Here is a 27,037-nt window from a genome sequence, read left to right on the forward strand (position 1 = left end):
TGATGCCAGATCTTCTCCTGCCTGTTCACTCAGCCATCCTGCTCATTACCAGATGTGGGAGAATGTTCCGTTTGGACAGTATAATAATAACTCTCTGCTATCAGCCACATGGCGGTAAATGTTTGTACCAAAAAAATCAGTTTTTCAGTCTTCAATTTGGTTTTCACTGAGTTTTCAGTGAGTTTTGCAACGCCAGCCACTGAATCACTTGTTTCCTGGTAGTTGCTGGTTTTCCTGCTGGCATTGACCCGTTTGCTCGGGGCAGAAACCGAACCGATCGCTGCAGAGCTCCTGATGGCGGCCGGTGTGAACAGACAGATTAGATAACTAAATGTAAGTGTCTCTGCTTCGCGGCTGGTGTGTCCGTGGCGTCAGAGACACCCGACTGCCCTGTCTGACCCCTCTGTGACCTCTGACCTGCAGTAAGAGCCGGCAGTTGGAGGAGGAGCTGAAAACGGTCTTCACTGGTTCAAAGTCTCTGCAGGCGCAGACGGAGAAGGTAGGAGGAGGAGCACTTTGACACAATGTTCAGGTTTATGCTCTTATTCTGAAAGGGTAATATTCTGACTGACCTTCCATCAGATGCCTCTCCCAGTGAGTCCTCTGTCCCAGACTAATGCCTGATAATCTAGGAATGAAATCCTGAGAGTCTTGCTAGAGTCGGGTCTCCCGTCATCTCCATCATTAGGTGTAATGTCATAAAACTCAGTCTTTCTCCCGTCTGAGACGCTCAAACTAAATTACATTACATTACATGTCATTTAGCTGACGCTTTTATCCAAAGCGACTTACAATAGCTATATATCAGAGGTCACACTCCTCTGGAGCAACTAGGGGTTAGTGCCTTGCTCAGGGACACATTGGTTTATGTATCACAGTGGGAATCGAACCCTGGTCTCACACACCAAAGGCATGTGTCATATCCACTGCGCCATCACCACCACCAAAATCAAACATGTTTGATATTATCCTAAGTTTGAAGTCTTGGTAGTGAAGTTAAATCATGTGAACATCAACAACCAATGGGTGCTGTGACGCTGAACACGGAACGTTCTACCGTTTTACCAGCAGGTAGTCTCACATGTCCAGACCCTCCTCCACAGAGCTGTAGAGGAGGGTCTGACTAGTCCACATGTCCAGACCTTCCTCCACAGAGCTGTAGAGGAGGGTCTGACTAGTCCACATGTCCAGACCACATGTCCAGACCTTCCTCCACAGAGCTGTGGAGGAAGGTCTGAACAGACCTGGGTGTGGAGGAAGGAGGGCTGAATGATAGACCCTGATGTAGGTGTAGTCCTGTATAGTGGACCCTGATGTAGGTGTAGTCCTGTATAGTGGACCCTGATGTAGGTGTAGTCCTGTATAGTGGACCCTGATGTAGGTGTAGTCCTGTATAGACCCAGATGTAGGTGTAGTCCTGTATAGACCCTGATGTAGGTGTAGTCCTGTATAGACCAGATTTAGATCTAGTCCTGTATAGTGGACCCTGATGTAGGTGTAGTCCTGTATAGTGGACCCTGATGTAGGTGTAGTCCTGTATAGTGGACCCTGATGTAGGTGTAGTCCTGTATAGACTCAGATGTAGGTGTAGTCCTGTATAGACCCTGATGTAGGTGTAGTCCTGTATAGACCAGATTTAGATCTAGTCCTGTATAGTGGACCCAGATGTAAGTGTAGTCCTGTATAGACCCTGATGTAGGTGTAGTCCTGTATAGACCCTGATGTAGGTGTAGTCCTGTATAGACCAGATGTAGGTGTAGTCCTGTATAGACCAGATGTAGGTGTAGTCCTGTATAGACCAGATGTAGGTGTAGTCCTGTATAGACCAGATGTAGGTGTAGTCCTGTATAGACCCTGATGTAGGTCTAATCCTGTGTAGACCAGATGTAGGTGTAGTCTTGTATAGACCCAGATGTAGGTCTAATCCTGTATAGACCAGATGTAGGTGTAGTCCTGTATAGACCCTGATGTAGGTGTAGTCCTGTATAGACCAGATGTAGGTGTAGTCCTGTATAGTGGACCCTGATGTAGGTGTAGTCCTGTATAGACCAGATGTAGGTGTAGGCCTGTATAGACCAGATGTAGGTGTAGGCCTGTATAGACCAGATGTAGGTGTAGGCCTGTATAGACCAGATGTAGGTGTAGTCCTGTATAGACCCTGATGTAGGTGTAGTCCTGTATAGACCAGATGTAGGTGTAGGCCTGTATAGACCAGATGTCTGTGTGTTCTGATCCGTGATTGGTTGTTGTCTGTGTGTTCTGATCCGTGATTGGCTGTTGGCTGTGTGTTCTGATCCGTGATTGGCTGTTGGCTGTGTGTCAGTGATTGTCTCTCTCTCTCTCTCAGTACTCTCTGAAGGAGGACCGGTACGAAGAGGAGATCAAGAACCTGAGCCGCAAACTCAAGGAGGTAACACTTCCTCTTTACCTGCTGACTTCCTGTGTGTGACTGCTGACTTCCTGTGTGTGACTGCTGACTTCCTGTTTTCAGGCTGAGAGCAGAGCTGAGGCTGCGGAGCGTTCAGTGGCCAAACTGGAGAAAACCATCGACGGCCTGGAAGGTGAGTTTCACCCAGCGAGAAACGCACCGTCATGGTTAGCGTGTTAGCTGCTAACCAACAACAGTTAGCATCTTAATGTTGTTGGTTAGCAGCTAACACGCTAACCAACAGCAGAAAAGATGCTAACTGCAGTTAGCATCTTAATGTTTTTGTTAGCTGCTAACAAGCTAACCAACAACAGAAAAATGGTAATGACAGTTAGCATTCTGAAACGTCTCCTGGTGGCTGATGCTAGTGTTGGGTGGCTGATGCTAGTGTTGGCTGGCTGGCTGATGCTAATGTTGGCTGGCTGATGCTAGTGTTGGCTGGCTGGCTGATGCTAGTGTTGGCTGGCTGGCTGATGCTAGTGTTGGCTGGCTGGCTGATGCTAGTGTTGGCTGGCTAATGCTAGTGTTGGCTGGCTGATGCTAGTGTTGGCTGGCTGGCTGATGCTAGTGTTGGCTGGCTGATGCTAGTGTTGGCTGGCTGGCTGATGCTAGTGTTGGCTGGCTGGCTGATGCTAGTGTTGGCTGGCTGATGCTAGTGGTGGCTGGCTGATGCTAGTGGTGGCTGGCTGATGCTAGTGTTGGGTTGGCCGTCGTGATTTCAGTGATTTCGGTTCTTCTGATTCTAATTCAACCCAACGAGCTCCTGGAAGTACGGCGGTCGCTACGGAAATCGTTAGGTCTGTTAGAATGGGAACTGATGATCAGATTAGAAACGTTCTCAAAACGATTTCAATTAAAAAACAATTAATCGTAATTTCTTTTAACGAAGTTGGAACCTGTTCTCTATGCCCAATCCTACATCTCCACCGCTACGTTCCCCCCCTCATTCCCCCTGCTGTGGTGTTCCCCCTCTCATTCCCCCTGCTCTGGTGTTACCCTCTCTCATTCCCCCTGCTCTGGTGTTACCCCCTCTCATTCCCCCTGCTCTGGTGTTACCCCCTCTCATTCCCCCTGCTCTGGTGTTACCCCCTCTCATTCCCCCTGCTGTGGTATTCCCCCTGCTCTGGTGTTACCCCCTCTCATTCCCCCTGCTCTGGTGTTACCCTCTCTCATTCCCCCTGCTGTGGTATTCCCCCTGCTCTGGTGCTTCCCTCTCTCATTCCCCCTGCTCTGGCGTTATTGTGATTATCCCGTTTATTCTACTTCTTACTTGCCAACATAATAACAAACAACAATAACAATTCAAATACTTTAATAATTGTGCTTTTTCTTATTCTTATTGCATGCTTATTAAATGTACACTCAGTTTGAGTTCATCTCCCTCAGAAAGTAGTCCCCTTTAGAACTACGGTGAATAACGTTAGCTCAGCTGTAGCTAATTAGTTTCTATAGCAACCACAGTCCGGGTCAGCTGTCACTGTCAGTCTATCCTTCTGGTGGCTCTTCCACTCGGTGGAAACCTTGATAGCAAAGGCAGCTGCCTTCTTCGTGTTTGATTCAAGGGCCCCGTCTTCATACGCAGCTCCTCATCTGTCAGATCTCGTTAACGGGACCCTGGGCCTCGTCTTTTTCTGTTGTCATTCATTCACTAGCATTAGTTTAATAACGTAGTCGCTATGTTGATCACTAACGTTAGTTTAATAACGTAGTTGCTACGTTGTATCTGATCACTAACGTTAGTTTAATGACGTAGTTGCGACGTTGTATCTGATCACTAACGTTAGTTTAATAACGTAGTCGCTACATTGATCACTAACGTTAGTTTAATGACGTAGTTGCTACGTTGTATCTGATCACTAACGTTAGTTTAATGACGTAGTTGCGACGTTGTATCTGATCACTAACGTTAGTTTAATAACGTAGTCGCTACATTGATCACTAACGTTAGTTTAATGACGTAGTTGCTACGTTGTATCTGATCACTAACGTTAGTTTAATGACGTAGTTGCTACGTTGATCACTAACGTTAGTTTAATAACGTAGTTGCGACGTTGTATCTGATCACTAACGTTAGTTTAATAACGTAGTCGCTACATTGATCACTAACATTAGTTTAATGACGTAGTTGCTACGTTGTATCTCTGGTGAAACTACGTATCGACTGACCCAACGATAGATTTCTGACACATTTTAGAACCTTTTTTAAACGAGGTTTATTTTAAGAATGGACATCATGTTTGAAATTTCTGCGATAGAAAAAAAATCCAAGCGGCGTATTGATCTACTATTTGATGACACTGTGCTCAGTCGGAGTCAGAGCGGGCAACCTGCCGGGTTAATGCCCTCCTCCCAGCCAATCAGAATCAAGCATTCTTAAACCAAGTAGAATAATGAATAATAATCTTCTTTGTTTCAGATGCTTTGACTTCAGCCAGAAACGCCAACATGGAGCTGCAGGCCACGCTGAATCAGACCATGGAGGAGCTCAACTCCTGTTAGACCCCTCTCCTGGTAGACCGCCACGCTGAATCAGACCATGGAGGAGCTCAACTCCTGTTAGACCCCTCTCCTGGTAGACGCCACGCTGAATCAGACCATGGAGGAGCTCAACTCCTGTTAGACCCCTCTCCTGTAGACGCCACGCTGAATCAGACCATGGAGGAGCTCAACTCCTGTTAGACTCCCCTCTCTCTCCTGGTAGACGCCACGCTGAATCAGACCATGGAGGAGCTCAATTCCTGTTAGACCCCCCCCCTCTCTCCTGGTAGACCGCCACGCTGAATCAGACCATGGAGGAGCTCAACTCCTGTTAGACCCCTCTCTCCTGGTAGACGCCACGCTGAATCAGACCATGGAGGAGCTCAACTCCTGTTAGCCCCTCTCTCTCCTGGTAGACCCCCCCCCCCGCCACGCTGAATCAGACCATGGAGGAGCTCAACTCCTGGTAGACCCCCCCCCTCTCGCTCTCCTGTTAGACCCCCCCCCCTCTCTCCTGGTAGACCCCCCCCCCTCTCTCCTGGTAGACCCCCCCCCCCTCTCTCCTGGTAGACCCCCCCCCCCTCTCTCCTGGTAGACTCCCCCCCCCTCTCTCCTGGTAGATATACTGCGTTCCCTTTGCACTCAGAAGTCAGAGACGCCCCCCCGATCACACAGTGTGTCTGACGTGTAGCTCTGCTACCAGCAGCCAGCTCGCTAACGGCTAGAAGCAACGTGACATCATGACGTCGCGTAAACAAACACGCCAACTTCCTTAAGCCAAGTGCCGTGTTATCTGTACGCTTATTCAGCTGACCGTGTGGATGTCTACGCTGTATACAGCGGGCGTACACATACACGCCACTTACCGTGTTATAGCGTACACATAACGCCACTTACCGTGTTATAGCGTACACATAACGCCACTTACCGTGTTATAGCGTACACATACACGCCACTTACCGTGTTATAGCGTACACATAACGCCACTTACTGTGTTATAGCGTACACATACACGCCACTTACTGTGTTATTACGAGGAGAAAGCTACGGTTGGGTTCAGGAAACGTGACACACGGGACCCGATGTATGTATGTATTCTAGCCACGACCCTCTGACTTCTGAGGTAAAAGAACCCCCCCCCCCCTCTCAAACACATTCCTGATCTGATCGATTACACTCGTTTGAAGCGTTGCTTTACCCCGTCCGTCAGTGCCAACTCCCCCCTCAGTATTACGTTATGAGGCCAGACGAGGAGCTGCCACATAGTTTTTGTCTATAAGGGAGTTTAACCGTAACTTGCAGCCATTCCTTCGTTTTAAAGGTAACAACCTGGACCCTATTTACCATGTTTCTGTCCATTAACGGACACCTTTAATGTCATAAATACCCCACCAGACTCCATGTAAATAATCAGGACTTTTAGCCTGTATAGAGCCAGCATGTAAATGGGTGAATTAAGGGATTATTTCAACCAAACCAGAGTGGTGATTGTTGGAACAGTGGAAAGATGAACCAAGACGGCTTTTGATAGTTTGATTTAGTTTCTGTCCACTTTGAATGAAGTGTGTTTTACGATGATAAAAGTCCTGATTATTTACATGGAGTCTGGTGGGTTTGGTGATGGTGATTTCGGGGCTGTTTGATGTTAAACTAAAAGGATCTTACTCTTTAACTAAAAGGTCTATCTCTGTAGGGATCCATCCCATAATGTTGTCAGACACTTAGAATAATAATCTGAGTCTGTCAGCAGCAACAACAGAACTTTTAGTGGACAGATTGATTTCCAGAGTCCAGGTTGAAGTTAAGAACTAATTATTATAAATGACTAACTCTGTGTTTGTCTTGACGGTTTGTCGTTTCTTTGTTTTCATCGCCACATTAATGAATGATTTATTATTTTTGGGGGCGTGTTTTGAGGTAGCCAATCACAGCGAGGCATTCCACTGCCGTGTGGTAGTCCAGGGGCCAATCGGAAGCTGCGGACCTTTGTCCTGATGACGTGAACAAATAAAGTTTAGAGATGTTTTTACCTGGAAGCCGGTGATGATGTCATCACTGTGCTGATGTCATCACTGTGCTGATGTCACAGCTCATTGTAATAAATCATGACACAAAGGATTTTATAAAATAAAGCACCGTCACTGGTTTATAGATCCAAACCGACTCGCTGGCTTTATTCAGAACATTATAAACATGTAAACGTTATGATGGTGATGATGATGATGATGATGGTGGTGGTGATGATGATGATGATGATTCCCCTGTAACCGTGAGTTATGATGATGATGATGATGATGATGATGCTGCTTCCTCTGCGAGCTTCAGGATTGGCTGCAGCTGCTCTTCTAGCGAAGGGGCGTCGGCCTCGTTGGTGATGATCCAATCAAACTCCACCCCGCTGTCCAGACCGCACTCAGACTCTGCATCATCCACACCTGAGAGACAGACAGTTAAAGTAAAGGGACAGGTCAGAGAGACAGACAGACAGGTAGAGGGACAGGTCAGGCAGACAGACAGACAGACAGGTCAGAGGGTCAGACAGGTAGAGGGACAGGTCAGATAGTCAGACAGGTAGAGGGACAGGTAGAGGGACAGGTAGAGGGACAGGTCAGATAGTCAGACAGGTAGAGGGACAGGTCAGATAGTCAGACAGACAGACAGATGTGTTACCTGCGGTGAAGCTCCACCCCCTCTGTGTCCGAGTGGTTTCTGAACTTTGAACTCGAACACTTTGAGTCTGTCGAGGAAACTCGGAGAAAAACCATCGCAGGTCAGACAGCCGGCGAGCATCACTCACCACCTGACCAATCAGAGAGCAGAGAGCAATCAGACAGCCGGCGAGCATCACTCACCACCTGACCAATCACAGAGCAGAGAGTAATCAGAGAGGCGGTGACATCACGTACCCAGACAGGTTGCCGTGCTCCTCTGGTTGCTAGGCGACAGAAGAATCCGGGGTCGTGGCGTCGGCGAGTTTCTCCCCAAAGAATCATATCAGCCCGAAACTGCTCCTTATAGAGACCAGGTCCCAGCAGCTGGTCCAGGTCCAGACCCTGCTCCTACAGGCCCAACACAAGAGACACCATGACTCAGCAGAGACACCATGACTCAGCAGAGACTCAGAGACGCCATGACTCAGAGACGCCATGACTCAGCAGAGACACAGAGACGCCATGACTCAGCAGAGACACCATGACTCAGCAGAGACACCATGACTCAGCAGAGACACAGAGACACCATGACTCAGCAGAGACACCATGACTCAGCAGAGACGCCATGACTCAGCAGAGACAGAGACACCATGACTCAGCAGAGACACAGAGACACCATGACTCAGCAGAGACACCATGACTCAGCAGAGACACAGAGACACCATGACTCAGCAGAGACACAGAGACACCATGACTCAGCAGAGACACAGAGACACCATGACTCAGCAGAGACACCATGACTCAGCAGAGACACAGAGACACCATGACTCAGCAGAGACACCATGACTCAGCAGAGACGCCATGACTCAGCAGAGACAGAGACACCATGACTCAGCAGAGACACCATGACTCAGCAGAGACGCCATGACTCAGCAGAGACAGAGACACCATGACTCAGCAGAGACACCATGACTCAGCAGAGACACCATGACTCAGCAGAGACGCCATGACTCAGCAGAGACGCCATGACTCAGCAGTTCTGGTACAGGTGGGTTCCAGGTGTGCTGTTCTCACCTGAGCGTACTGCTGTTTGAGAGGTCCAGACAGACGCAGGACGCAGCAAACATCTGGTCCCAAACTACAGAAGAAGAAGAAACAGTCAGTGATTGGCTGAGAGACACCTACCTCTAGTGAAGAAATTTAATATATCTGATCAATAACCGTTATTAGCTCTGTGATGATCAGCTGATTATTGATTATTAGTTTACAGAGTTTTAGTTTCCTCTCAAACAGAAATAAATTATAAAGTTAGATTAGTTCGACTAGTTAACAGCTGATAGACTAGTTAGAATAGTTCGACTAGTTAACTACAGTTCTCTAAATATTAAACACTAATAAACCATCTTCTGATCTAATTTACCGGCTGTGAATCAGGTCCGTCACGTAATCCTTCCCGGACTTCCGTTTCCCGCTGAAGACCAGAACCAGTTTGGGTTCAGGTGCTGGATCCTCCATCAGTCCTATATATATATATATAGTAGGCTATATGTAGTATAGTATGAAGTATAAACAGACCCTTCGGTTTGCTGCGGAGCTCCTGACACTAACATACAGTATATATATATATATATATATATATATATATATATATATATATATATATAGTATGTGTATGTAGTATAATATGAAGTATAAACAGACCCTTCGGTTCGCTGCGGAGCTCCTGAGTGATATATATATTGTATATATATATGTATGTAGTATAATATGAAGTAGGCCTATCGCTGCTTCCTGACTGTCGGAACACATCGGCCGGTACCGTAACTATCAGAACAAACAGGAAACACTTCACAATAAGAGTTCAGTCAACAGGATATTAACCCTAACCACAGCAGGGTTCCGTTATATGTTATATATAATATACTATTATTATAATAAACTGATTTATTATCGATCAGGTGAAGTTTAAAGTTTGTTTGTTTGTTCATCATCCGGAGAGTTTACAGATATTACGGTAACACGCGACCATCGTCACGTTCTGGACTGAACCAGGTTCCTGTCCCCCCCCCCCCCTCTCTCCAGTTGGTATAATCCGGTCAGAGGTCGTCAGCTGTTAGACAAGATGGCGGCCGCCGTGTTCGGGAGGAAAGTTCTGAGATCAGTGAAGACTTCAGTAAACAGGGTGAGAAAACACTTTTACTGCACACTAAATACTGCTACTACTACTAATACTACTGCTACTGCTGCTACTACTACTGCTACACAATACAGATCAGTGAAGACTTCAGTAAACAGGGTGAGAAAACACTTTTACTGCACACTAAATACTGCTACTACTACTACTACTGCTACTGCTACTACTGCTACTACTACTACTACTACACAATACAGATCAGTGAAGACTTCAGTAAACAGGGTGAGAAAACACTTTTACTGCACACTAAATACTGCTACTGCTACTACTACTACTACTGCTACTGCTACTACTACTACACAATACAGATCAGTGAAGACTTAAGTAAACAGGGTGAGAAAACACTTTTACTGCACACTAAATACTGCTACTACTACTACTACTACTGCTACTGCTACTACTACTACACAATACAGATCAGTGAAGACTCCAGTAAACAGGGTGAGAAAACACTTTTACTACACACTAAATACTGCTAGTGATGGGCGAATGAAGCCTTGTGAAGCCTCTGAAGCTTCTTCCTGATTGTATCGCAAAATGATCCGAAGCATCAAAGCATCAAAAACAACAGAGTGACATCTGGTGGTCAGTCAGCAGAAATGACAGCGGCTATGACCTCGACACAGCCAAACCAAGCTACAACATGAACACAGGAGAGACAGAATGGACACATGCATATGGCATGACACGACTGAACTTGAATTAAATGACATGAACAGGACATGACTGAATTAAAAATATGAAGCCTATGTTTGAATATAACATAATATAATAATATAAATTACTGTGATCAGGATTTGAATGTAAGTATGTTTAATTAGGCTAAATATGGATTCAATAAACTGCAGCAACAATTCCATCTTCTACCGCTACGTGGAATTATGTACAGGTGTATGTAAGTAGGCTAATTTCCATTTAAAGGCTAATCAAATAAATTGCAAGCCACACTCATAAACCCAGCGATGTTCCAGTGAATTCTAACGGGCCGTTGGTAAGCACGCAGCAACATGAATCCATGAATCCAGCCAACCCTTCCGGAGTTTCAGTGACGTTCGAAGCTTCGGACGTCATCAGTCACGTGCTTATTTCAATTCGATACGAGCTCCAACACTGCTTCAAACCAGTGGGCTTTGCGGGAGTGATACCAGCTTCGGTGCCTCAGTGTCAAACGTCCCATCACTAAATACTGCTACTGCTACTACTGCTACACAATACAGGTAAGTGAAGACTTCAGCAAACAGGGTGAGAAAACACTTTTACTACATACTAAATACTACTACTACTACTACTACTGCTACTACTGCTACTACTACTGCTACTACTGCTACACAATACAGATCAGTGAAGACTTCAGTAAACAGGGTCAGAAAACACTTTTACTACACACTAAATACTGCTACTACTACTACTACTACTGCTACTGCTACTACTACTGCTACTACTACTACACAATACAGATAAGTGAAGACTTCAGCAAACAGGGTGAGAAAACACTTTTACTACACACTAAATACTGCTACTACTACTACTACTACTACTGCTACTGCTACTACTACTGCTACTACTACTACACAATACAGATAAGTGAAGACTTCAGCAAACAGGGTGAGAAAACACTTTTACTACACACTAAATACTGCTACTACTACTGCTACTGCTACTGCTACTACTACTGCTACTACTACTACACAATACAGATAAGTGAAGACTTCAGTAAACAGGTTGAGACTACACAATACTACTACTACTACTACCAATACTACTACTACTACTACTACTACTACACAATACAGATCAGTGGAGACCAGTGGTGCAAAAAGTGGGTATGCGCAATATGCGGCGCATAGGGGCGCCAAAGCGTATTTTTTGTGTATTTTCTATATGTGGCTGCTGTTGTGCGTTTCTAAATCATTTCTGCATTTCCTCAATGATATATAACATTTTAGAGGACTAACAGGATAGAGTAGGCGCCCTGTCTCATAAGATTCCATCATAGAATGTTGAAATAGAATGTTGAAATAGAATGTTTACATAGAATGTTGAAATAGAAGAGGGAGGGGGGAGCGGGTGGGCGCCGTGAGTGCCGAGTGAGCAGGTACGGAACATACGAGTAGTGAGTTGTCGGGGGCTAAAAATAGAAAAAGAAAGAGGGAAAAAGAGATGACATGTTAAGGGATGTGACAGCAGTTAAATAAGTGGATGGTGAGAGGCAACAGGTAGGATTTAAAGTGTGACGTCTGTGCTTGGAGGCTTGCAAATATTCATGTTAACAGACTAGCTAGCGTTTGCTAACACTAGCAGCTAAAGTGGGGTTTACAGCTACCTTAATGCAAACCAATGTTGCTGATAGCTACATTTAGATTTTGGTTAAACCCTTTGGTACCAATCCCATGGATGACATATCTCAATTTTATTAAGGTAAAATAACAACTGGTAAATATAAGACAGCATGCACAATAAATGACAAGAAGCTGGAAAACATAACTTATGCAATAACTCTGGTTTACCATGGAATAATTAATAGATTTAGTTTTACCATTAGCTGTCAGCTGTGCTGTCAGACATATACAGACTATAGTTACATCTGTTGGGTGACATGGAAGCTGTAATTACAGGGTCACATCTCTCTATTTAAAGGTCTGTGCTAAGTAGCTCTCCATATTTGTACTTTTTAAAATTCAAAATGTGAATGTAATTTCAACAGCAGCACAACCTTACTGTCTTATCTGATGCCTACACTAGGCTGATTTAAGAATTGAATTTAGGCTGCTATATTTAACAGTGAGTTCATTTCATTCAGGTGTGAGGATGGTGGATCAGGAAAGACAGGGGAAGGCAACAGGTAGGTCTAACATTAGGTGGAAGTGTAGGGGGAGCAACTTGATACCAACAGATTCATTTCTTAATATTATTAATATGGAAAAACTAATATGGAAAATCTATTACATAATGTTTGTTTGACAATATGTCTTAGTGGAGAAGAACACAGACAAAGACCAGTGATGACAGCAGGTAGAGATGAGATCAGTGATGACATCAGGTAGAGATGAGACCAGTGATGACATCACGTAGAGATGACACCAGTGATGACATCAGGTAGAGATGAGATCAGTGATGACATCAGGTAGAGATGAGATCAGTGATGACATCAGGTAGAGATGAGATCAGTGATGACATCAGGTAGAGATGAGATCAGTGATGACATCAGGTAGAGATGAGATCAGTGATGACATCACGTAGAGATGAGGGTTAGGGTTAGGGGGGCATATGCTCGAATGCCATCAATGATGATTTATTCATTGTACGAAAATAAAGTACATTTATATATGTGTGTGTGTGTGTGTGTATATATATATATATATATATATATATATATATGGCCATCAGCTGGTATTTCAGACTGGACGTGCTGCGATGATAGCTCAGTTCACAACGACAAAACACACAGATCACTTTGGTCTTGTCAATGGAACCATTTGGCAACTTTTTAAAAGTCAACTTTCCATTCAGAATCTTATTGACATCCATTTCGGCGTCTCGCGCTCGCCATCCACTCAAAACGTGACGTTAGCCTACTACTCTCTGGCCGGCTCGCCAGCCCAAACAAGTGTGTGTGGCGTGCCTGTTATTTGGTTTATGTGTGTGTGTGTGTATATATATATATATATATATATATATATATATATATATATATATATATATATATATATATATATATATATATATATATATTGCATATTGCACATTCTCGTCTCCCTCCTTCATTTTACAGTCCAATGGTGGCTAGAACGGCTCCGGGTCAAACGTGTGTGTATATGTATATATATATATATATATACATATATATATATATATATATATATATATATATATATATATATATATATATATATATATATATATACTGAGTATAAATCAGATCAATGAACATTTGATAAATAACACGTCCATGAAACCAGACTATGAGAAACTATGCTGCTGGTGAAGTAAACTGTAATATAATAACTGAATTATATTTATCTAACTAAATGTTGTATTTGCAGTCGTGGTTCCACGGCGGGGGGGTTCTGCAGCAGTCCGGTTCTGGCCCCCCCCAGGCGGGCTTCTTCCCGCCGGCTGAAGGCGCCATGCTGCCGACAGGAAGCTTCAACAACAGAGTGGCGTTCATCACCGGGGGCGGGACGGGCCTGGGCCGGGCCATGACCGCCACGCTGTCCCAGCTGGGGGCGCAGTGTGTCATCGCCAGCAGGTCAGAGGTCATCACCCCCCCAACCCTAAACCTGAGTCTGCCCAAAACTGAACTATATTAGTTGTATTTATTTATATCTATAAGTAGATATACTGTACATGTAGTCTCTCATGTCCAGCTCTACACTACAGATGCATTCTGGGAGAGGAGAATAAACTCTCTGGGTTGTTTACATTTCTTTAAACCAATCACAACGGTCCTGGGAGGCACTGACGCAGCGACGCTGGCTCTGCTAAACAGTCTCAGGAAGGAACTGGTTCAAAAGAAAACTCCTCATCCAACATTAATGAAGTTAACTGTTGACACCATACAGTAACGTCAGATATTTAAATTAGCTGATACATGGTTAAACCTCATTGGCTCTTACCTGCAATCCCACCAATCAGTCCCAAAACCTCCCAGTTAGAGAGGAAATGATCTAACATATTCTTATAAACCTCCCAGTTAGAGAGGAAATGACCTAAGCAGGTCTGTCTTGTTGCACCGTCTACATCTTCTTCATAACTTGATATTTTCAGCGTATAACGTTGCTCAGAGGTTCTGGTTAATGTTGGTTAATGATGAGTATAAAGTTAACTCAAAGTAAGGGACATTGGGAGGAGCAATCCGGTAACCGTTGATCCAGACGAATATACAGGACAGAAAACACCAAATAGAATCTGATTTTCTGTGTTTGGATTTAATTGTTCAGGAAGTTGGACGTCCTGCAGAAAACAGCCGAGGAGATCAGCAGCCAGACGGGAAACAAGGTGACAAACACAACCAGACCCAACCAGACCCAACCAGACCCAATCAGACCCAACCAGACTAAACAGGACCCAACCAGACCCAATCAGACCCAAGCAGACTAAACCAGACCCAATCAGACTAAACCAGACCCAACCAGACTAAACCAGACCCAACCAGACCCAATCAGACCTAATCAGACCCAACCAGACTAAACCAGACCCAACCAGACCCAACCAGACCCAATCAGACCCAACCAGACTAAACCAGACCCAATCAGACTAAACCAGACCCAACCAGACTAAACCAGACCCAATCAGACTAAACCAGACCCAACCAGACTAAACCAGACCCAATCAGACCCAACCAGACTAAACCAGACCAAACCAGACCCAACCAGACTAAACCAGACCAAACCAGACTAAACCAGACCCAATCAGACCTAATCAGACCTAATCAGACCTAATCAGACCCAACCAGACTAAACCAGACCCAATCAGACCCAACCAGACTAAACCAGACCCAATCAGACTAAACCAGACCCAACCAGACTAAACCAGACCCAATCAGACTAAACCAGACTAAACCAGACCCAACCAAACTAAACCAGACCCAACCAAACTAAACCAGACCCAACCAGACTAAACCAGACCCAACCAGACTAAACCAGACCCAACCAGACCCAACCAAACTAAACCAGACCCAACCAGACTAAACCAGACCCAACCAGACTAAACCAGACACAACCAGACTAAACCAGACACAACCAGACTAAACCAGACCCAACCAGACTAAACCAGACCCAACCAGACTAAACCAGACCCAACCAGACCCAATCAGACCTAATCAGACCCAACCAGACTAAACCAGACCCAACCAGACCCAACCAGACCCAATCAGACCCAACCAGACTAAACCAGACCCAATCAGACTAAACCAGACCCAACCAGACTAAACCAGACCCAATCAGACCCAACCAGACTAAACCAGACCAAACTAAACCAGACCCAACCAGACTAAACCAGACCCAATCAGACCTAATCAGACCTAATCAGACCTAATCAGACCCAACCAGACTAAACCAGACCCAACCAGACCCAATCAGACCCAACCAGACTAAACCAGACCCAATCAGACTAAACCAGACCCAACCAGACTAAACCAGACCCAATCAGACTAAACCAGACTAAACCAGACCCAACCAAACTAAACCAGACCCAACCAAACTAAACCAGACCCAACCAGACTAAACCAGACCCAACCAGACCCAACCAAACTAAACCAGACCCAACCAGACTAAACCAGACCCAACCAGACTAAACCAGACCCAACCAGACTAAACCAGACTAAACCAGACTAAACCAGACCCAACCAGACTAAACCAGACCCAACCAGACTAAACCAGATCCAACCAGACCCAACCAGACACCAGAGCAGGGGGAATGAGAGGGGGAAACACCAGAGCAGGGGGAATGAGAGGGGGAAACGCCAGAGCAGGGGGAATGAGAGGGGGAAACGGCAGAGCAGGGGGAATGAGAGGGGGAACACCAGAGCAGGGGGAATGAGAGGGGGAAACACCAGAGCAGGGGGAATGAGAGGGGGAACACCAGAGCAGGGGGAATGAGAGGGGGAACACCAGAGCAGGGGGAATGAGAGGGGAAACACCAGAGCAGGGGGAATGAGAGGGGGAAACACCAGAGCAGGGGGAATGAGAGGGGGAACACCAGAGCAGGGGGAATGAGAGGGGAAACACCAGAGCAGGGGGAATGAGAGGGGGAAACACCAGAGCAGGGGGAATGAGAGGGGGAAACACCAGAGTAGGGGGAATGAGAGGGGGAAACACCAGAGTAGGGGGAATGAGAGGGGGAAACACCAGAGTAGGGGGAATGAGAGGGGGAAACACCAGAGCAGGGGGAATGAGAGGGGGGAACACCAGAGCAGGGGGAATGAGAGGGGGGAACACCAGAGCAGGGGGAATGAGAGGGGGGAACACCAGAGCAGGGGGAATGAGAGGGGAATCGTAGCGGTGGAGATGTATCTGAAGACTCATGAAACATGAACTGATGTCAGATTATATGAGGATCCTTTACACGCTAAAGTGTAACTCTCTGTCTGTCTGTCTGTCTGTCTGTCTGTCTGTCTCTCTGTCTCAGGTCCATGCGGTCCAGTGTGATGTCAAAGATCCCGCGGCTGTTTCTCGTTGTGTGGACCAGATGGAAGCTCTGACGGGACTTCCTGATGTGAGAGACACATTTGTTTCCCTCTCCTTGTGAGCTCCGTCATTGGCTCCTTAATGCATTCTCCATCACATGGCCCGCTTCCACATGACCCGCCTCCACATGATCCCCCTCCACATGACCCGCCTCCACATGACCCGCCTCCACATGACCCCCCTACACATGACCCCCCTACACATTACCCCCCTACACATGACCCACCTCCACAAGATCCGCCTCCACATGACCCGCCTCCACATGATCCGCGGTGAAACCACTCTGTGGCGGCCGTTAGGGCTGGGCAGTATACCGATATTATATCGATACATGAGGCTAGAAATCGTCTTAAATTTTGGATATGGTAATAGCCTGATATGACACAAGTGTTTTTAAAGGCTGCATTAAAGTAAAGTGATGTCATTGTCTGAACTCACCAGACTGTTGTAGCTGGTCTATTATTTGCCTTTACCAACATAGTCATTATATCCACATTACTGATGGTTATTTATCAAAAAACGGCGAGCAGCAAGCGCCGAGCGGCAAGCGCCGAGCAGCAAGCGCCGCCCTCAAAGTTCAGATTAATTAAACTTTGACCTCATTGTCGCTGACCTTTCAAGGCGAAACCAGACCCAGAACGTTGCTGTGCTTTGCCTCTGATCTGAGCCCTACCTCGCAGTAACTACATATTCACAATCATACAACAACATAGTCCATAACCCAAATAACCATATGTTCAGATGACATCACCATCAGCCTATCAGACACAAAGCTTCTTAGACCCTCCAGAAAGTTCAGCTACTGTCCTCTCTTCACCTTATCCCCGGACCAGAGGACAGGAAGTCCTCTGGGTTACATTTCCAACAGTTTGGTGTCTTTCAGACCGATTCTAACCAATCTGGAACGGGCGTCTCCAACAAGTCGTTCGCCAGCAGGTTTCCAGCAGCTCGCCAATACGTTGACAAACTGAAACACTAAATTTAGACAATTTTAAAAGTGAGGCAGCTAACTTTGTGGGCCATATAAATGTAAAGTGGGAATGTTTTCTTGGACCCTGATGGGAATATTTTCAGTGATGTAACTTTAACTACAGTATGTGGTGGTCATGAACCTGTGCTGCTGTGTCTTGATTGGTCTAGGTGATCATCAACAACGCGGCGGGAAACTTTGTGTGTCCGTCAGAACGTTTGTCTCCAAACGGCTGGAAGAGCATCACGGACATCGTCCTGAACGGGACGGCCTTCATCACCCTCGAGCTGGGCAAGAGACTGATCCACAAACAGAAAGGTACTGATCCAGACACAAAGGTACTGATCCAGACACAAAGGTACTGATCCAGACACAAAGGTACTGATCCAAACACAAAGGTTCTGATCCAGACACAAAGGTACTGATCCAGACACAAAGGTACTGATCCAAACACAAAGGTACAGACAGGTTCTGATCCAGAGACAGACAGATTCTGATCCAGACAACAACTCAACGTGATTGGTTGATGTCTTATTTGTGTCGCGAAAGCTCAGAAAAATCAACGTTTCGGAACAAAATGTGTCTTTATCTCAGCGTAATATTCACGTTCTGTGTGAAAGTACTCATGATAAAAACAGTCCGGTATGTAAAGGCCTTTAAGGTTCCTAAATCCACACTTTTCAAGAGTGTATTCAAATTCTGGCATCTCCCAAAACCTAGAGAACAGAACAGTTACAGTTCAACATCTTCGTACGGACTCTTTTTTTGATTGGTTGATGTGAAAGGCTGCTAACTATAAAGATTATCTTCTGGATGAATGGATGTGTTGTTCTTTCTCTAAAATGTGGATCAGAGTTCCCCAAAAAGCCCAAGATGACGTCATCACGTGTCTTATTTTATCCACAACTCAAAGATCTCAGTGTCCTGACCCAGAGGAGAGAAGACACCAGAACATATTCATATTTAACAAGCTGACATCACACTAGTTTACCTGGTTTATCAGAAACTAAATGACTCAAACTGAGTAATAATTATCAGAAGAGCTGGAGATTAATTTAATAGTTTAATAGTAGTATAATTAGTTTAATCTTTTTAGTTCAGGGACTCTGAGTCCGATAGTTAGACTTTGAGTTAGTTTGTCTTTCTGAGAGTTAATATTCATGTAGTTGTTGTTGTTCAGGTGCGTCCTTCCTGGCCATCACCACCATCTACGCTGAGTCTGGTTCTGGTTTCGTGGCGCCGAGTGCATCGGCGAAGGCCGGAGTCGAGGCGCTCTACAAGTCAGTCTGACCTTTAACCTTTGAGCTCCGATCAGACAGTTATACGTTTGTTATTTATTGTTTATTTCATGTTAATGTTTAACATGTTTGTGTTTGCACCATACCATCGGTATCTTACTTCGGGGCCCTGATGTGTGGTTGCCATGGTAACACGGATGTGTGTGTGTGTGTGTGTGTGTGTGTGTGTGTGTGTGTGTGTGTGTGTCAGGTCTCTGGCTGCAGAGTGGGGGCGTTACGGACACAGGTTCAACATCATCCAGCCTGGACCAATCCGAACCAAGGTACCGCCTCTCTCAACACATCTGATGAAGGGTCATGCAGATTTACCTGCGTCTGTGATTGGTTGTCTGTGATTGGTTGTCTGTTGTGCTAGCTGCTGTCTGTGATTGGTTGATTGTGTGTTGTGTTCAGGGAGCGTTCAGCCGTCTGGACCCGACCGGAGCCTTTGAGAAAGCGATGATCGATCGGATCCCGACCGGCCGACTCGGAACACCGGCCGAGATCGCTAACCTGGCGGCGTACATCAGCAGCGACTACGCTACATGGATGTCTGGAGCCGTAAGTCTATCAGGGTTTAGATATACAGGTAGACCCTGACCCTAACAGGGTTTAGATATACAGGTAGACCTAACAGGGTTTAGATATACAGGTAGACCTAACAGGGTTTAGATATACAGGTAGACCTAACAGGGTTTAGATATACAGGTAGACCCTGACAGGGTTTAGATATACAGGTAGACCCTGACCCTAACAGGGTTTAGATATACAGGTAGACCCTGACCCTAACAGGGTTTAGATATACAGGTAGACCCTGACCCTAACAGGGTTTAGATACACAGGTAGACCCTGACCCTAACAGGGTTTAAAGGTGCAATATGTAATACTGACAGCTAGTGTTTAAAAAAAGTTACTGCAGTACAAATTCAAAATACTGGAGAGAGTTGCCCCCCCCCCCCTCCTCCCCAGACTCCAAGTTCACGGAGGTTGTCAGGCTGAGACCGCAGCATCCACAACAATGTCGCTAGATTTTGCGAGTAACCAACTCGGGTACTTGAGCTATGTAATTCAATGTGAGTACACAAATGTTGAAATTACATAAAATGCCTGAAGCTAATGCTTACCTGTTCAGGTGGAAATTAGCCAACTCTGCATCCTTTTGGGCTCTAAGCTGTCTCCATCTTTCAAATACATCTCCAATATTTACCTAGACGGGTTTGTTACGTCTCTCTGGTCACGCAACTGTTAGAAACATGCCGTTTTTTTTTTGGTTTTTTTAGGTTGGGTAGAATCTATCTCCATTGATCCTGTTTGTTTGTTTGCTGCTTTATGGCTGTACTAACGTTACAGCTGTACTAACGTTACAGCTGTAGCGTGCTGAGTTTACGTGTTTACAGGTATATCTGTACTAACGTTACAGGTATATCTCTATCCATCCATCTTCATCCACTTATCCGGTATCGGGTTGCGGGGGTAGCAGCTCCAGCAGGGGACCCCAAACTTCCCTTTCCCGAGCCACATTAACCAGCTCCGACTGGGGGATCCCGAGGCTTTCCCAGGCCAGGTTGGAGATATAATCCCTCCACCTAGTCCTGGGTCTTCCCCGAGGCCTCCTCCCAGCTGGACGTGCCTGGAACACCTCCCTAGGGAGGCGCCCAGGGGGCATTCTTACCAGATACCGGAACCACCTCAACTGGCTCCTTTCGACGCGAAGGAGCAGCGGCTCTACTCCAAGCTCCTCACGGATGACTGAGCTTCTCACCCTATCTCTAAGGGAGACGCCAGCCACCCTCCTGAGGAAACCCATTTCGGCCGCTTGTACCCTGGATCTTGTTCTTTCGGTCATGACCCAACCTTCATGACCATAGGTGAGGGTAGGAACGAAAACTGACTGGTAGATCGAGAGCTTTGCCTTCTGGCTCAGCTCTCTTTTCGTCACAACGGTGCGATAAATTGAATGTAATACCGCACCCGCTGCGCCGATTCTCCGACCAATCTCCCGCTCCATTGTCCCCTCACTCGCGAACAAGACCCCAAGGTACTTGAACTCCTTCACTTGGGGTAAGGACTCATTCCCTACCTGGAGAAGGCACTCCATCGGTTTCCTGCTGAGAACCATGGCCTCAGATTTAGAGGTGCTGATCCTCATCCCAGCCGCTTCACACTCGGCTGCGAACCGATCCAGTGAGTGCTGAAGGTCACAGGCCGATGATGCCATCAGGACCACATCATCTGCAAAAAGCAGCGATGAGATCCCCAGCCCACCAAACTTTTTGAAAAGGGGAACCACCACCCCGGTCTGCCACTCCTTAGGCACCGTCCCAGACTTCCACACAATGTTGAAGAGGCGTGTCAACCAAGACAACCCCTCCACACCCAGAGCTTTAAGCATTTCTGGACGGATCTCATCAATCCCTGGGGCTTTGCCACTGTGGAGTTGTTTAACTACCTCAGCGACTTCCACCAGGGAAATTGACGACAATCTCCCATCATCCTCCAGCTCTACCTCTACCATAGAGGGCGTATAACTCGGATTTAGGAGTTCCTCAAAGTGCTCCTTCCACCGCCCTAGTACCTCCTCAGTTGAGGTCAACAGCATCCCATCCTTACTGTACACAGCTTGGATGGTTCCCTGCTTCCCCCTCCTGAGGTGGCGAACGTTTTTCAAGAAGCACCTTAGTGCCGACCGAAAGTCCTTCTCCATGTCTTCTCCGAACTTCTCCCACACCCGCTGCTTTGCCTCTTTCACGGCAGAGGCTGCAGCCCTTCGGGCCCTTCGGTACCTTGCAAATGCCTCCGGAGTCCTCTGGGATAACATATCCCAGAAAGACTCCTTCAGTCGGACGGCTTCCCTGACCACCGGTGTCCACCACGGTGTTTGTGGGTTACCGCCCCTTGAGGCACCTAAGACCCTAAGACCAAGTTCCCAATTTACCAGCACTAACCGTTTGGGCTTACCAGGTCTGTCCAGAGTCTTCCCCCACCCCCTGACCCAACTCACCACCAGATGGTGATCGGTTGACAGCTCCGCCTCTCTCTTCACCCGAGTGTCCAAAACATACGGCCTCAGATCAGATGAAACGATTATAAAATCGATCATTGACCTTTGGCCTAGGGTGCTCTGGTACCAAGTACACTTATGAGCATCCCTATGTTCGAACATGGTGTTCGTTATAGACAATTCATGACTAGCACAGAAGTCCAACAACAAACAACCACTCTGGTTTAGATCAGGGAGGCCGTTCCTCCCAATCACGCCTCTCCATGTGTCTCCATCATTGCCCACGTGCGCGTTGAAGTCCCCCAGCAGAACTATGGAGTCCCCCACTGGAGCCCCATACAGGACTCCATTCAAGGTCTCCAAGAAGGCCGAATACTCAGAGCTCTTGTTTGGTGCATACGCACAAACAACAGTCAGAGTCCCCACAACCCGCAGGCGTAGTGAGGCGACCCTCTTGTCCACCGCGGTAAACTCCAACATAGCGGCGCTCAGCCGGGGGCTTGTGAGTATCCCCACACCCGCCCGGCGCCTCACACCCTGGGCAACTCTGGAGAAGAAAAGAGTCCAACACCTATCCAGGAGTATGCTTCCAGAACCGGGACTGTGCGTACCGGTAGCGCTCCACCTTCCGCACAAGTTCCGGCTCCTTCCCCCCACAGAGAGGAGACGGTCCACGTCCCCAGAGCCAGCTCCTTCCCCCACAGAGAGGAGACGGTCCACGTCCCCAGAGCCAGCTCCTTCCCCCACAGAGAGGAGACGGTCCACGTCCCCAGAGCCAGCCTCTGCCGCCCGGGTCTGGTCCGTCGAGGCCCCTGACCTTCACTGCCACCCGTGCGGCAGCGCACTGACCCCAGCGGTTCCTCCCACAGGTGGTGGGCCCATGGGTTGGAGAGATGGATGCCACGTAGCTTTTTCGGGCTGTGCCCGGCCGGGCTCCGTGGCAAACCCGGCCACCAGACACTCGCTGACGAGCCCTCCATCTGGGCCTGGCTCCAGACGGGGGCCCCGGGCTTCCTCCGGGCAGGGTCACTCCATCTCTTCCTCGGTCACTCATAGGGTTTTTGAACCATTCTTTGTCTGGCCCCTCACCTGAGACCACTTTGCCTTGGGAGACCCTACCAGGAGCACAAAGCTCCAGACAACACAGCCCTCAGGTTCATAGGGACACACAAACCTCTCCACCACGATAAGGTGATGGTTCCCGGAGAGGTATATCTGTACTAGGTTTATGTGTTTACAGGTATATCTGTACTAACGTTACAGCTGTAGCGCGCTGGGTTTATGTGTTTTACAGGTATATCTGTACTAATGTTACAGCTGTAGAGTACTGGGTTTATGTGTTTACAGGTATATCTGATGTTACAGCTGTAGCGCGCTGGGTTTATGTGTTTACAGGTATATCTGTACTAACGTTACAGCTGTAGAGTACTGGGTTTATGTGTTTATAGGTATATCTGTACTAACGTTACAGCTGTAGCGCGTTGGGTTAACGTGTTTACAGGAATATCAGGCAACCCGGCCCGGCTGTAAAACTGGGCGCTTGATACCAACACAAAGGCCAAAACACAAACAGACATTACGTCACAGAACAGAAATTTCAAAATGAGAAAATACTGACATTAGCATTGTTGTCAGAAAAGATAGTATTTCAACTTAGCATGTTTCCTTAATATCTGAGGACACAGTGGGGTCATTTTTGGATTTATTACCGTAAATATATTACATATTGGACCTTTAAATACACAGGTAGACAGACTGACCCTGGCCCTGGATGTCTGGAGCTGGGTGGATTTAGACCGCCGAGCCCTATTCTGTACTGTGTGATATATGTTCTAGGAAGAACCGTGATAGACTGATCCCAGACCAGAATTTAAACCGATCCCAGACCAGAGTTTAGACCGATCCCAGACCAGAGTTTAGACTGATACAACTGATCCCAGACCAGAGTTTAGACCGATCCCAGACCAGAGTTTAGACTGATACAACTGATCCCAGACCAGAGTTTAGACTGATCCCAGACCAGAGTTTAGACTGATCCCAGACCTCTTTGTGTTTCCAGGTGATCCGGTTCGATGGAGGAGAATACGTGTCGATGGCCGGAGAGTTTAACGAGCTGCGCAGGGTGAGTGTCACACTGAAATGTTTCCCTCAGAAACACTGAGCGTCACACTGAAATGTTTCCCTCAGAAACACTGACAGGCATAACTTTAAGGTGACCCGAGGAGATTTTTCTGTGAGAACAGACGACGTCACTCAACACGTTTCATCTATTTCAGTTATTGAGATTATTTAAAGATTAGAAGAACGCTAAAACATGGAGGATGTTTCTAAGGGTTAAATAAATACTACTGATATCTGTGTTTGTTTATATATTATATATTTAGATATCTGTTTGTTTATATATTATTATTATATATATTTAGATATGTTTGTTTATGCTGTATATTATATATTTAGATATCTGCGTTTGTGTGTCAGGTGACTCCAGATCAGTGGAAGATGATGGAGGAGATGATCAGGAGCACCAAAGGATCCTAAAAACACAACAACCAATCAGATCACAGCGTCCACCTGATGATGTCATGATGATAGAACGACTGATCTGTGAACTGGAAACACTAAACACTACCCTGTTAGCCAGTTAGCTTGTTAACATGTTAGTTAGCGTGTTAGCCTGTTAGCCAGTTAGCCTGTTAGCCAGTTAGCATGTAGCTGCTCAGTGTAAACACAGAAAGCTGTTTCTGAAGTTTGATAATAAAACACATTTAACCCAGAAACTGTTTGCTATTTAAAGATGAAGGGACACACACACACACACACACACACACACATATATATATATATATATATATATATATATATATATATATATATATATATATATATATATATATATATATATATATATATATATATACACACACATATATATACATACACATATATATGTACACACACAGTGGCGCAAAAAGTGGGTATGCGCAATATGCGGCGCTAGGGGACCATGGGGGGCGCCAAAGCGATGGTAAAAAAAAAAAAAGTGTATTTTCTATATGTGGCTGCTGTTGTGCGTTTCTAAATCATTTATGCATTTCCTCAATGTTATGTATGCCCTGTCTCATAAGATTCCATCATAGAATGTTGACATAGAATGTTGACATAGAAGAGGGAGGGGGGAGCGGGTGGGCGCCGTGAGTGCCGAGTGAGCAGGTACGGAACATACGAGTAGTGAGTTGTCGGGGGCTAAAAATAGAAAAAGAAAGAGGGAAAAAGGAGATGACATGTTAAGGGATGTGACAGCAGTTAAATAAGTGGATGGTAAGAGGCAACATTTAGGATTTAAAGTGTGACGTCTGTGCTTGGAGGCTTGCAAATATTCATGTTAATGGACTAGCTAGCGTTTGCTAACACTGGGAATGTAGCAGCCAAATGGGGGTTTACCATGGAATCATGCATTCATTTGCTACCAAACTTGGAGGCTTGCAAATATTCATGTTAACAGAATGTTATCAGACTAGCTAGTGTTTGCTAACACTAGCAGCTAAAGTGGGGTTTACGGCTATCTTAATGCAAACCAATGTTGCTGATAGCTACAATTAGATTTTGGTTAAACCCTTTGGTACGAATCCCATGCATGACATATCTCAATTTTATTAAGGTAACATAACATAGTGGGATGAAGGTCGCAGACGCCAACAGACTGAACAAACTGATCAGGAGGGCTGGTGATGTCGTGGGGGAGGAGCTGGACACACTGACGACCGTGGCTGAGAGGAGGATGCTGTCCAGGCTTCAGTCCATCTTGGATAATGTCTCACACCCTCTCTACGACACACTGGCCCAGCAGAGGAGCACCTTCAGCAGAAGACTCCTCTCACCCAGATGCACCACAGAGCGCCACAGGAAGTCGTTCCTGCCTGTGGTCATTAAACTCTACAACGCCTCCCTCAGAGAGTCACACACCCCTTCTCTGTAATCATCTCATCTCAAACATAGACAATTCACTTCTCTTTTTATTGCACTATAATCATCTCAACATAGACAATCATTTTCTCTTTTTATTGCACTATTTGCACATAACACTGTACATTTCATATTTTATTTATTATTACTGTATATTTGTTTTTATTATAGAAGTTAAAAGTCTGGATAATATATGTTGTTTGTATATGTTGTTTGTATACCTGGAGTGGTAACAAAAATAATTTCCCCCTGGGATTATTAAAGTATTTCTGATTCTGATTCTAACAACTGGTAAATATAAGGTAGCATGCACAATAAATGACAAGAAGCTGGAAAACATAACTTATGCAATAACTCTGGTTTACCATGGAATCATTAATAGATTTAGTTTTACCATTAGCTGTCAGCTGTCCTGTCAGACATATACAGGCTATAGGTACATCTGTTGGGTGACATGGAAGGTAGGTAGGTAGGTCTAACATTAGGTGGAAGTGTAGGGGGAGCAACTTGATACCAACAGATTAATTTCTTAATATTATTAATATGGAAAAACTAATATGGAAAATCTATTACATAATGTTTGTTTGACAATATGTCTTAGTGGAGAAGAACACAGACAAAGACCAGTGATGACAGCAGGTAGAGATGAGACCAGTGATGACATCACGTAGAGATGAGATCAGTGATGACATCACGTAGAGATGACACCAGTGATGACATCAGGTAGAGATGAGATCAGTGATGACATCACGTAGAGATGACACCAGTGATGACATCACGTAGAGATGACACCAGTGATGACATCAGGTAGAGATGAGATCAGTGATGACATCAGGTAGAGATGACACCAGTGATGACATCAGGTAGAGATGAGACCAGTGATGACAT

General features: G+C 45.9%; 3 protein-coding genes and 1 long non-coding RNA gene across 9 annotated transcripts in view; 2 read left to right on the forward strand and 2 right to left on the reverse strand.

The window, feature by feature from the left end:
- The window catches only part of LOC116058493, a 19,762-nt gene extending 19,367 nt beyond the window's left edge, over positions 1–395 (reverse strand). Inside the window, exon 1 of the long non-coding RNA XR_004107063.1 lies at positions 380–395. This is a non-coding gene — a long non-coding RNA (uncharacterized LOC116058493). The remainder of the gene's footprint in view (positions 1–379) is intronic.
- LOC116058491 (tropomyosin alpha-4 chain-like) overlaps positions 1–4,952 on the forward strand; it is a 15,059-nt gene extending 10,107 nt beyond the window's left edge. For 3 of the 4 annotated variants that reach the window (XM_031311322.2, XM_031311323.2, XM_031311324.2), the window contains 4 exons: positions 424–499; positions 2,348–2,410; positions 2,492–2,561; positions 4,845–4,952. In XM_031311322.2, the coding sequence (XP_031167182.1) occupies positions 424–499; positions 2,348–2,410; positions 2,492–2,561; positions 4,845–4,927 (292 nt within the window). In that variant the 3' untranslated portion in view covers positions 4,928–4,952. The remainder of the gene's footprint in view (positions 1–423; positions 500–2,347; positions 2,411–2,491; positions 2,562–4,844) is intronic. The other variant, XM_036006089.1, reaches the window with a different exon arrangement.
- A 1,748-nt stretch (positions 4,953–6,700) lies between these two features.
- On the reverse strand, positions 6,701–9,103 carry pmvk (phosphomevalonate kinase). The gene is made up of 5 exons (XM_031311325.2): positions 8,978–9,103; positions 8,632–8,695; positions 7,813–7,965; positions 7,577–7,706; positions 6,701–7,341 (listed from the first exon to the last, which is right to left on the reverse strand). The coding sequence occupies exons 1-5, from the start codon at positions 9,070–9,072 to the stop codon at positions 7,181–7,183; spliced, it is 603 nt and encodes a 200-aa protein (XP_031167185.1). The 5' UTR covers positions 9,073–9,103; the 3' UTR covers positions 6,701–7,180.
- Positions 9,104–9,544: 441 nt separating this feature from the next.
- On the forward strand, positions 9,545–24,963 carry decr1 (2,4-dienoyl CoA reductase 1, mitochondrial). Of its 3 annotated transcripts, XR_004898611.1 has the most exons (11): positions 9,545–9,739; positions 13,795–14,000; positions 14,692–14,749; positions 16,880–16,966; positions 18,079–18,226; positions 19,089–19,188; positions 19,397–19,469; positions 19,600–19,746; positions 24,246–24,308; positions 24,665–24,818; positions 24,864–24,963. XR_004898611.1 is itself a non-coding variant. In XM_031311320.2 (10 exons), the coding sequence occupies exons 1-10, from the start codon at positions 9,680–9,682 to the stop codon at positions 24,722–24,724; spliced, it is 1,002 nt and encodes a 333-aa protein (XP_031167180.1). In that variant the 5' UTR covers positions 9,545–9,679; the 3' UTR covers positions 24,725–24,963. The 3 variants fall into 3 exon arrangements, 2 of the variants coding, with proteins under 2 accessions (XP_031167180.1, XP_031167181.1); XM_031311320.2 differs by having other exon boundaries at positions 24,665–24,963; XM_031311321.2 differs by lacking the exon at positions 9,545–9,739 and adding an exon at positions 11,450–11,473 and having other exon boundaries at positions 24,665–24,963.
- Positions 24,964–27,037: the final 2,074 nt, after the last annotated feature.

The sequence above is a fragment of the Sander lucioperca genome, chromosome 10 (genome assembly GCF_008315115.2).
Source record: "Sander lucioperca isolate FBNREF2018 chromosome 10, SLUC_FBN_1.2, whole genome shotgun sequence".
Taxonomy (NCBI): domain Eukaryota; kingdom Metazoa; phylum Chordata; class Actinopteri; order Perciformes; family Percidae; genus Sander; species Sander lucioperca.